The following is a 12,791-nucleotide window of genomic DNA, read 5'->3' on the forward strand; positions in this document are numbered from 1 at the left end:
TGAGGATGCACGCCGGGAGGAGGAAAAAGAAGCCAGAAGTGTGAGTTCGAGAGAGAGAAACAGACACATGCGTCCTCTGGCAGACACAGAATTAACTAATAATGTACTAGCATCTACTGGATACTGCTTCCTGTTCAACATTCCTTTTTTCTGTCTTTCTTCATGAGGATGCCTTTTGATCTGTCCCCAACCATATGTTTACGTCTTCTCCTTTGGTATCGACAAACATGCACACTTTGTTGAAAAAACTAAAAAAGTTAGTATTTAGTACTTATTCTCTCTCTATGTATTTGTTTGTTTTAGTATAATATAGTTTCTTTTAAAGTCTTAAAGTTGTGTCCCTATGTGTCAACCATGTTACCATTATAAGTCCCCCTCCTTAAAATAATGTATACAATTCCATATTAAAAGTTCTGTCATACTGACATCATCCTCTCAGGATATAAACTTTACAAGTATGTGCCTCTCTCTAATTTCACTTTATCTTATATTTTGTTAGCTCTGACAGAAGGGGACGAGCTTCAATTGCCATCCCTGTTATGATTTTGTCAACAACTGATGATTAAAAAGTGGATATATGTAGGAATATCAGAATTAAATTAATTTTCCAATAAAAACCTTGTAGTGTCATTACCTTGAGCATGGTTAAATTAACTAAATGAAACTCAAAAACAGTATGAACTGTTTTGATGGTTGTAGAGCATTTAGTTTGAGACTAATGGATAAAACTTTCTCAAATGAGTAAAACCGCATTTGATAAAAAACTTTGCTTATTGTTTGAGAGGTTTCAAAGCATGTTTTGCATTTACAGAATAAATCGTTTTTTGTGTCGGAGTACCATGTTATTGAAGGCATATGTTGCATATGTGTTAGCACATAATCAGGTTGAATTTCATTGCTTAAGTCTGGTTAAATGGTGGGGAAGTGGAATTTTAATTTGTACTGAAGGCGTGTTGACATCGGTTGTAAGGTCTGGCACATCATTTTACAGTTTGGGAGAAAATATCTCACATGAGGATATGGGTAGTTGACAAATAACATGGACATGACATTTTTTAGATAAAATGTACATAAATGCATAAGGGAAAGTATGTTTTACACTAATGTGGAAAAAGGTGATGTTATAACTGATCACCATTTAAGTTTTTCACAAATACATATCATGAGTAGTGAATGAAAGCATAGACATTTGGTGTTTATATTAGGATCATTTTCATTGACCACACCACCTTTTCTGCTCTCCTCACATGCCAGAGTGAACACCATCAGCCCTCTTGAATTTGTCCATTTAGAGAAAATAGACTAAACTTAACTTGCAAGCAAAAACCCGGACAGCAGTCTGTAAAACAGTTAAAGGATGGGCAAGGAGGCGGCGAGAACCGGCTTGTCAACATAAATAATAATTTAGTAAGAAACTTAAAACACAACATAAACAAACACACATGCGGACATGCCCGTAATGCTCTCTCTCTCGAACAATCGTCACCGGCCGCCTTTATCCCTCGCGCGCCTCATCAGGCCGATTGGGGACCGGGCGTGCGATATTCCGACCCGGCCCCGCCCCCCTCCGCTCCACACAGTCTTTTAGTATTAAAGCTTTATACACTTTAAATTGTTAATCTGTTTGTCCTTTAGGACAGTATAATAGCAGAAGGAGAGAAAAGAGAGAGAGAGAGAGAGAGACAGAGAGAGGAATGAGAGAATGGGAAACATAATATAGATTGTTAGATTAATTTAACTTATCAGGAAATTGCTTAATGGCTGACAGCTAATTTCACAAACTTCTTTACCAATTCAAAGTTACAGTGATGGGAAACAATTCTGTTCCTGTTCTAGACACTTCTAACCCTATCAGACTGAATCATGTGAATTTAGAACTGTTAGAAGAAAATTAAGGGGTGTGACATACTGTACATGGTTCCTGTTGTGAACGGTAAACATATGTGTGTGCATTGCTTTCAGTTGTTCATTAGAAAAAGCAGCTGAAGTCATTGTCCCCGATGACTTATATATTTTTCACTTCTTTAACAACTTCTCTAAAGAACACCCTACCCAGGCTTGATAACACCTGTGAGAAGAATTCAGGATTGAGTGAAACAGCATTGCATGCTGAATTTGGCTCATTAAATGGAGTTTAGTGTATGCCAGCATTTACTCTTTTAGATCTTCTTAATGCTTGTACAGGCTTTTCGTCTCTGCTGTGTCATTGCTTGACTCAAATATCTCTGGTACCAAACCTTGCTGTTTAAATTCCCCTGAAATCAATACAGGTTCACCTATAAGGGCTTCAGTGGCTGACAGAGGGTTTTCAGGGTTCACATTCTCTGTCTCTTGCAGACTGGTATATGTGACCTCTTCTAACACACAACATCAGGTTTAGAATGCACAATCTTAACTTGCTCAGAAATAGATTCTGTTAAATGCTCACACTGAGTGTTGCCCTGAGGCTGATACGGTGTGGTGTGGTGTGGGTTTTCTTAACACCATACATTTTACACAGCTCAGCAATCACGTGGCTTTCAAAATGTCATCCCTGATCAGAATGCAATTGTTCAGGCACACCATATTTCACGAACCACTCTTTCAGAAGGATCTTGGCAGTGGAATCAGCCCTCTGATCCTTAAAGTCCCTGTAAAGTCAAAATTAAGTATGTGTTCTGAGTTTGTCATATCACAGAAAAATGTGTTATTAGCCACCCAGCCAAATTTGAATGATAAAAAAAGTCGGCAAGTACATAAAATAAGCTATCAAAATCTTGAAAAAATGAGCAATGGTCTCTGCTCTCAAACGCTGGGGGCGTGTCCGCTGGCTGCGCTGAAACCACGCCCACTCGCGGGAAAGCTGCCGTCGCCACACACACTCAACTGTCACCGCTACAGCCGGAATGGATGCTCCTAGCAGTTTATTATGTTTTACCAAGCCATATATGTTTGAGCCTCCAGAGCCTGAATCTGATTCAGAGGACATTGACCAAGAAAGTCAACATCATCCCCTCGTTCTGCAACAGAATGGTAAGATTTTGCTCTCCCTTGTATGTGATCGCTTTTAGGAAATTTAAATAAGGACACCGATCTGTTTCAGTACATGATCGCATCCAGGTAGTACGCATTTCTGTGCCGAAGGCATAGCTAACTAGCAAACTGTAGGCTGTAGTAACTAATAATAGTACTGACAGTAACTCGCGATTGAGCCCAAACTGATGCTGAATGTGCTCTATTTATATTGTTAGGGAGCGGCCAGCCTCAGGGGCTCCAGTGCGTCATCAAGTAGGGGCGTGTCCAGGAGCTCAGGGGCTCCAGTGCGTCATCGAGCCCCGTTTTAGCCCCGCCCAAAAATCCGGAAAATAGCAATGGTGAAAAACTGTTTAACGGTCTAACTCCACAATTCAGTCCTTCACAGTTCACAGTCTTTGTAATATGTTTTAGCAATACATTTCTAACATTTATAATGTGTTTAGAATTTTTTTTTAGAATTGCCTTTACAGGGACTTTAATTGAAAATGCCTGTGTGAAAACATCAGTCAGAATTAACACATTCTCACGAACATTAATTGCAGGTTCAAGCACAATCTACTTCCACTACTTCAAGAGGCCTTGAATCCAGAAATGTCTTCATAGAAGGATGTATCCTTGGATGCCGAATCTTGGTTAAGATGCACATATGACACTTTTTGATCCACTACTACAAATCATTATACATGCCAACCCAGAAGCTTCGTTGCCTCAACAGGATTAGCGTTCGCTCAATGCCCATATTGTCATGAACACTTTCAAGGATCTGTTCTTTTAGACATGAGGGTAAGAACAGCTATTGGCATTCACCATGATGTTGGTCATTGACAATGTGATAAAGCAAGCTGTAGCGACTGGGGGAATCAATGAAGGAATCATTAACTCGGCAGGTTCCGAACAAACAAGAACTTACTGTTGAAACTCCCCTAATTACTGAAATAGCGCCAACTAGTCTCCACAAGCACAATAAATGTATTGACAAAGAGACAATGAACTATTGACAGAGAACCGCATGTGACATCCGCATGCTCACCACGTGCTTATCGTGTGGACAGGAAGGGGGAAACTTTGAACGTAAAAATGTGTGTGTGTGTGTTTTTCAGTTAAACACAGAACTGCATATTGCTAATGAAATACGTGTAATCCCTGTATGTTGTGTATTTCTGAGGTATATCAAACTCGTTAGAACTGTTTCGTTGTGTGTTTTAAACTCTGAGGCCTCATATTTAATAGCCTCAGTGTATATTCCCTTTTAAGTGTACTAAACACACGTTTCTTGGTATCAAATTAAACCTTACGATTTGTCCGAGCTGAATTCGAATATAAGATCTCTGTAGAATGATATTACGCGATGTATTACCATCTTTTGAGTTATTCAAACCAAAGCCAGACCGGTCATAAGAAACATGCAAATGAGCCGTGACAGAACAAAGGAATCATTCTCCTGCCCAAAGAAAGGGGACTTTTACGACCCCCCCAAAGGAATGCTCAGACTGCTGAAGCTCACTGCTTTCTTACTGAGAAGGAGAAATGACACCTTTTAATCCTATATATGCTATATACATATAATCCATGTGATAAATATTGACATGTATCTAATGTGCCATCTCTTGTAAACTAATTTTCGTTTTCTTGCAAACTAATGGGTTAATGTTTCAGACTTTGCATACTATGGTTAACCGAAATCATATGTGTGGCATATTTGGTCTCTATAACTTGGTATTTTGAAGATCGAAATGACTGTGTACATGATATGTCGATAACAACAACATATTAGTATTACAAGTATATTTCCTAGTTTTCTTTCTTGCACATGCAATGAGAAATGTGAGAACAAAGAGCAATAAACCAAATTCCCGCCTGGAACCCAAACCCTTCTCATTGGTCGAGCCAATGAGAGGTGGGACATGTTTTCTAAGGGTATAAAACTACTGCGCCCACTTCCTTCTCTCTCTTATCTCTTAGCTCTCTCTTAGCCTCTCTTGCTTCCTGCCTCTCTTGTTTTCTGGTCCTCTGAGCCTTGTGCTCTCTCACTCTCTCGCTGAATGATGCCAAACTAGAAGGCCCCAAGGACTCCCAAGCGTGCGCCAGGCTACGGCCTTGTCTCTGACTCCCACTGGTTCTCTCTCTCATCAAGACAACATCATCAAAGATCAACTCAAGCCATCAACAAATTGCATCAGGACAGTTTAATTCAAATGGGACATGCAAGTATCAAACTTAGTCTCATTATTTGATACAATAAGTATCCTTACCCCTTTCTAAAAAGGGCGTGTCAGAACTAATATGATGGTTTGCTCAGGCTGTTGATCTGCTGAACTTCAAACAATGCTATAACTTCTTGCCTTCCTGTATTCTGCTTCAGCCCTCTTTCCCTTGGTAAACTGTATGCATGTATGTATATGTATGTTAGAGTAGTTTAAATGTTTAGTCTAGTTAATAAAGTCTTGTTCATGTCACACGTAAAGTTGTCTGTGTCTCAAGCTCATATCTAAAGTCACTAATCATAGATTTTGACTACTTGCTCTTAATACTTAGTAAGAAAGACATTTCCCATGCCCCTGAAATGTACATTTCTATTAATTAATTAATAACCAATATTGAGTGTTCACGGGATGAACCGAGTATTTGGTTGTAATGTTAATGTAGCTACATCAAGTTAACCCGATTAACTGATCCAAGTATTCATAATCGATTATAACAAGTTATGATTGATTATTAATATTTCATAGAGCTGATTCGCTACAAAGCCATCCAGCTATCCCACATTCACTGCTTTATCACAGTACAGCCTCTTATAGACCAGATCTCTCACAAGTGGTGGGCTTTTGTTTACGTTCCCAAAGGGTTCTGAAAGAACTGAGAGTGGGATCTTTCAATTGAATATCCTTCAGTTCAGCTGTTGTATAACTTGGTAGAGTAGGCGTACTTCCTTGAGGGTTACTGCTGTCCTCTACCCCACACTCTAAAGCACAAATCTGTCTACAGCACTTTTCACCAGCAATCACTAAGTCAAGCTCTTTTGTTTATTATATTGCAGATGGCAATACAGTCATCTTATTCTGCATACTCAGGAATGGCAGGCTCTCCTGCTGATGGCTGCCTAGAGAGGGCATCAGCAGCTGCATCATGCCATCCTGGGATGCGTTTCCTGAACAAAAACGTGACTCATTGCTTAAACACTATAGTACAATGCATCATTGGAGAAATTAACAAGCTATTCATGACTGTTTCCCAAAATCATAGTAACTATGTCGCACATCCATCGTTCGAACCACATTGGTTAAACAACATAGTGCTGTCGTTAATTATCTAATGGAGGGGGTGGAGTAATAACTTCTGTGAATATTACATTATAAAAGCTCATTTACACATACACCAAAAAAGGGTTTAATGTGAAAAATTAGCTGAAGACACGAAATCAGCGTGGACTGCGTAATGCGATAGATGCATTGCACTGCAATACATGTGTTTCACTGTACATTAGACTTCGGAGTTCCTCTGATGCCCATGAGCACAAATGCACATGTGCACTCTTAAATGGGTGCATACTTTTCTGAAAAGATCATCCCTATGCACTATTCCCTTCAAAGTCCTTACCATGCAGTGTAGGAGTAAAAGATGTGGGGCCCCATAATAAGTCATTTGGAATTCACATTTTAATCTATTTGATTGAAAATTCAGTTTGAAGTTAGCTATTATGATTGTTCTCCCTTTTTGAAGTGCCCTTTGGAAGCTGATTTGACCTATTTGGGACACAGCCAAAAACATCACTTGTGCAATGGACACAGAATCCATGTCCTCAAACAGAAACTGCTTGTGGTTAAAACACATTCTCTTAACAGCCTTTAAGTGCTTAAATGGCTGCATTCTCATTTTTCATGACATTTCAGAACAAGCTTTCTGCAAAACACTGAATAAGGATTTTTATTTTTTTTAAATGCATGTAAACATGATTAAAGTCTTAACAGAATTGAATACATGTATGAATAAAAGGTATAGAACCCTCAGATAGGTGAAATGATGTCTACACAGCAAACTAACAAGGAACTATGCTTCTAACCACTGGTAAAGAGCTGTAGTTCCAACTTTGTGATGCTGTTTGCAAATGCCGGTTGGAACTATGGTTTTGGGAAACACCAAAACGTTGAACTATGTTGGTAACGATGGAACTTACGACTATAGTTGGCCTATGGTGCCTTTGGGAAATGCACGGGCGATATTTCACCACAAAATCAAAGATGATTGTGATGATGGGGCATGGTCGAGTGACGTTTGCAGAGAGCGAGGCCATAAGAGACAGAACAGTAAGGATATACACCTTTGGGAAATCCCCTCTATCAGATGTTTTGTGTTTGCACTGAGAGTGGAGAGGGATAAAAGGGAAACCCAGAACACCAGAGGGGTGAGAGAGAGATGCACTCAGCAGTGTGGATGTTTGTGTTGTGTTATGCTGAAAAACAAAGCTTTATGTTAACACTGAAAAGTGTGAGAATAATAAACTCATGTTCAATTAGTGATTTATCACAACAACTATTTGAGCGATCCATCTTTGCTCAATTGCAGATAGCTTGGCCATTTTTAGATGGCACAGAGGGTTGTTATCTGTTATAACCACAAACGTGGACCCAGCAGATAACCACAGAATTTTTCAGAGATAGCCCACTTGAGGGTCAGTAACTTAAGCGTCACGATACTGTAATTTCTGTAATTCCTTTCTGCTTTATGAAGTCTTCTGGCAAATGCTATGTCTCTTATACACTCACCCTGCTGCTAGTATAAGACAGCACACAGGCCTTCACTGATTGCATCAGTCTCCAATGTGAAAGGTAGATTGAAATCTGCAAACCATAATACAGAAGCAGAAGTAAGCTTTTCCTTCAGCAGTTCAAATGCTGATTGGCACTCTGATGACCACAAAGCACTAAACTCTCATGTCAAACTGCTTGATACACAGGTTCAATAAATCATGGAGGGGGCCGGCAATTCTAGAAAACCCCTCAATGAACTTTCCATAGTAACTACAGAACCCTAAGGATGAGCTTAATTCTTTGACTGTACTGGGAATTTTCCATTGTTTGATCGCTTCAACTTTACCTGGCTTAGTACCAACACCTCAAGCTGAGATCTGATGACAAGTTACTTCTTGCTGCAAGAAATTACACTTTTCAGGCTTAATTTTGAAACCTGTTTTTTTAGTCTGTTAAAGACTACTTGCAGTCTCTGCAAGTGCTCAGGGAAAGTGGGTGAGAAAACTTATGTCATCTAGGTACACTAGCATCATGTGAAAAATTTGATCACCCATGGAAGCCTGCATAAGACGTTGAAACGTTGAAGGTCCATTGCAAACTCTAAAGGGCATAAAAGAATACTCATATATTCTAAATTGAGTTGTATATGGACAGCAACCATATGATATCCACTAGCTAAATTAATGGCAGAAAATAAAATTTCTACTTGTAGTGCTTTCATCTATCCTAGGCAAAGGAAACGCATCTCACTTGGTCTTTGAGTTCAGCTGCCTTTAATCGACACAAATCCTGAAACTGCCATCAGTTTTACTTATTGGCATGCTTGGTGAAGCATAAGCACTAGTGCTGCCTTGGATCAATCCTTTCTTAAGGAGCTTGGTGATATGTTCTCTGACTTCCCTATTCTGAGTGGGTGGTATACGCCTACATGGCTGGGTCAATGGTACATAATCCACCACGTAAATCTCATGTTGCAATTTGTCTGTAAAACCGAGGTCTTCATCCTCGAGAGCAAAAACATCAAATTTCTTCATCAACAAGCACTCCGCTCTGCCTAATTTTCAGGAGTACCACCAATGTGTAGCTTGTTGAGAAACTCTTTGAAGCTGTAATCCAATAACTGACTGTCTTTTTTGTTTAAACACTTCTCTTCAATATCAGCATAAATTCACTGAAATCTCACCTCACACATCTCATTGGACTTCACACTCTCGACACGAGACAGAGTACCAAGTCTGGTTCTGGCCTGTTACCAGATATCTTCTGGGGAGAGGTTCACAACCTGCACAGGAAACAACAGTTTCTCTGAAGATACAAGTGATGGAACAACAATCAATTCGCCAGGTAAGGGTGTGTTCACTGGTGTTCTCTGGAGAAACTCTCAGAAATAGTATTAAGTAAACAAGAGGCCATTACTCCACTGATCTTTAGATTAGTGACAGAACATTTTCCCACAGTATGCTGGAGTAGTCAGTCACGACAAGTATCGATATTAGCTGAGCCTATGGACTGCTCTTGCACTGCTCATTCTGGTTTTGTGATAAGGAGCCGATAGAGAAGGTCCCAGCCATTTCAGCGGGTAGTCCAGCATGGTGGCAGGAGGGGCACAGGGTCTGTGCAAGTAGGCTCACTGGAGGAAATTCATATTTGTGCAGTGCAGTGGCCAGCTGTGTGCCAGCGCATCTATTCCGAGGGGTGCCTCAGTCAGGGCGTGCCAAAACGGACAGTGGGAGGATTCTGGTTAAGTGAAAAGGTCTACCTGCACCCTTCCCAAATCGACTCCAAATCAGTTGGACCACCTGAGGGTTGAGTCTCCACTCTCCCCTCTGTGTAACCTATAGTGGCAGCGTGTCCGCTGCAGTGTTGAGGTCACCCGGGTTGTGAGTGGCTCACAGCAACTTGAGGTACTGCTAACTCCAGAGGAGGAGACAGTGGGCGATTTGTGACATACAACGGGAGCATTAGCCATCTCGATGGTCGATTGATGTCACCGTTGCCATGTTGTCTGTCCGATCAACACGTGCTTGCCCTGGATCAACGCCGGATCCTCCGCAGCCCGAGCAGTATTTTTAACAACCCTAGGCAGTTGATGTGCCAACGTGGCAGTGGACCCTTCCAGGAGCCGGTGTCTGTGTGCCCATTGCAGACAGCGCCCCAGACCGTTTTGGAGGCATCCGTCATAACCAAGATGCACCTGGAGACCTAATCTGGGGGAACACCTGCCAGTAGAAATGTGAGGTCGGTCCAAGGGCTAAAGAGGCACACGATGGATCCCGAAGCCCCATGCCCATCTCGGGACTCGAGTCTGGAGCCAGTGCTGAAGCAGCCTCATGCATCAACATGGTGTAGCCCCAGGAGCATCTGGTACCGCTGTATTCTGTCTGAATGCCTTCAAACAGGTCAGCACTGACTGTGCACGCCCGTTTGTGAGGTGCGACACCATCGAGACTGAGTCCAACTCCAAGCTGAGAAAAGAGATGCTCTGAACCGGGAGGAGCTTGCCCTTTTCCTCTCTGACCCGAAGCTCTAGCCGGCTGAGGTACGTTAGCACCAGGTCCCTGTACACACTCAACACATCCTGAGAGTGAGCTAGGATTAGCCAGTCGTTGAGATAGTTGAGGATGTCAATGCCCACTTCCCTTAAAGGGGCAAGAGCTACCTCTCCGGACTTCATGAAGACGCGAGGGAACAGTGACAGGCCGAATGGGAGGACCTTGTACTGTTACGCTCAACACTTGAGTGCAAACGTCAGGAAGAGTCTGCGTCGAGGTGGAATCGAGACGCAGAAGTAAGCTTCCTTCAGGTCTACAGCCGCAAACCAATCTTGATGTCAGATGCTTGCTAGAGTGCGTTTTTGTGTCATCTTGAACAGGAGTCTGAATAGAGACTGGTTCAGTATTCACAGGTTCAAGATTGGCTGCAACCCACTGCCTTTCTTCAGTACAATGAAGTAGGGGCTGTAAAACCCTTTCTTCATCTCGGCCAGAGGGGCAGGCTCTATCGCACCCTTCCGTGGTAAAGTAGCAATTTCTGCGCGCAAGGTATAGGCATTCTCGGCCTTCATCAAGGTGAAATGGACGCTGCTGACCTGGGTGGATGCCTGGTGAACTGAATCGCGAAGTTCAGTCGGATGGTCTGGGTCCACCATCGCGACAGGTTGGAGAGCACAAGCCACGTGTCCAAGCTCCGGGCGAGGGGGACCAAGGGGACAATCTCGTCAGACGTACTGGCGGGTGGGGCCTCGCGGCGGGTGGATCCTGAGGCACTACATTGAATGTGTTTGAGCCATGTGGCCGTGCTGAGACAAGGGACATCGAAGCACTTACCTGGCTCCTGATGCCCACCAAAGCATCGGTCAGGGAGGGGGGAGGAGATATATCATCCCCACAGTCCATTGAAACCGTCCGGGTGTGGGCATGATTGTGCCACATCTGGGCGCACAGGGGCAGGGGGGGGCACAGCTGGAGCGCTGGACCTGCCAAAAAAGAATGGTGGACGGTGGTCATAGTGACGGCAGTGCACACCGGATATGTGACCCAGGGAATAAGGAAACTGCTCTTTTGTTAAACCTACCGCAGAAATTAAGTGAAACTGGAACAAAAGATTCTCCTACCAGCCCTCCACCGGGAGATGGAGTATTCTGTTCACCAGCTCCGGAGCAGCGGGTCTCCTGGTCCCTGGGTCGCCCATCTCAGGGGCGCTTCGAAGCCTATTTCTTTGTGGCTGTCCACGAGACGGGTGGCATCTGCTTCCTGCAGGGGCTTGACATGGGGGCGGGTCGAAGTGTAGCCTGTGCAGCCCCTGCAGGAGGACGCACTTGGCGACAAGCAAAAGGGCAGCGGGATCTTGAGCCGTGCCGGAGCAGGATGTATTGGATGGTCTCCATCTGCTGCTTTACTGCTGGGTAAAGTCCTTGATGGTGTCGCCAAACAGACCAGCCTGGGAAATGGGGATGTCAAGGAACTGTGCTTTGTCGGCCTCATCTCTACCAGGTTGAGCCACAGGTGGCGCTCCTCGACCAACAAGGTGGACATTGCCTGCCCGAGAGACTGCGGCATTACGAGTTCGTTCACCGAGCACAGTTCCTGCATCAATCCTGGTTCTTTTAGCACCTTGCCTTGAATTTGCAGTAGAGCCATGGTGTGCAGGGTGGAGGTGGCTTGTCAAGCGGCACCGTAGGCTTTGGCCATCAGGGATGACATAAACCTACCTGCGCTATACGTGAGATTCGGGCAATCGCGCCAGGTGGTGGCGCTCTGCAGATATTGGTGCACCACGAGCACCTTATCCACTAGGGGCATCACCGAGTTACCCTTGGCCTCCCCATCATCGAGGGTAGTGAGGGCGGGGGAGCTGAAAGATCGGGACCGGGCAATAAAAGGTGCCATCCACGATCTTGTCAGCTCCTCATGCACTTCTGGGAAGAAAGGAACTGGGGCGGGGTGTCAGCCTGTGACTGGTCGACCGCACCCGAAGGGGGAAGCCCAGCCGAGGTTTCCATGTCTGACTGGATGAGCCCACTCTCCGATGCTGCGCTCGAGAGCTCATCACCTTCACAGGCCCCGAGCAAGAGGTCGAACTTGCACTGAGAACGGCCAGCACACTCCGGATTACAATTACTATTAATGAAGCATAAATGTAAAGTTTGTACATTTAGTTTAATATTATGCAATTCAGTTTGATGGAATTCATACAATTGAATGTGTATATCTTGTACAGTATATACTGTTTATATATGGTAGCTGAAGTCCATTCCACAGAGGACAGGTAAATACAAATTCCACAATCCGGAAGCCTGATCGGGGCAAACAAGCATGCTGGGGAATGGAAGGTCCATGGGAATTTACCTGGCGGAGGTGGTCCCATTGAGGTCTCCAAATCGTCCCCAGTTCTAGCCGCGCTGGCCTCAAACCCATAGGTAGAAGGACTGAGGCGCGGAGCCACTGGGGTGGCTTTCTTTCTTACGAAGGCAAGCTGCAATCACAATGCTGCCATGGTCATGTTCTTGTAGTGAAAACATGACGCATC

At 43.6% G+C, this 12,791-nt stretch overlaps 1 protein-coding gene across 1 annotated transcript in view; it reads left to right on the plus strand.

Annotated features, from left to right (window-relative positions):
* The first annotated feature begins 11,179 nt into the window (after positions 1 to 11,179).
* Positions 11,180 to 12,791, plus strand: part of LOC127653733 (zinc finger protein 644-like) — a 71,243-nt gene continuing 69,631 nt past the window's right edge. The window contains exon 1 of the mRNA XM_052140523.1: positions 11,180 to 11,667. Within this exon, the coding sequence (XP_051996483.1) occupies positions 11,180 to 11,667 (488 nt within the window). The remainder of the gene's footprint in view (positions 11,668 to 12,791) is intronic.

This window comes from Xyrauchen texanus, chromosome 13 (assembly GCF_025860055.1).
Source record: "Xyrauchen texanus isolate HMW12.3.18 chromosome 13, RBS_HiC_50CHRs, whole genome shotgun sequence".
In the NCBI taxonomy this organism is placed as follows: Eukaryota; Metazoa; Chordata; class Actinopteri; order Cypriniformes; family Catostomidae; genus Xyrauchen; species Xyrauchen texanus.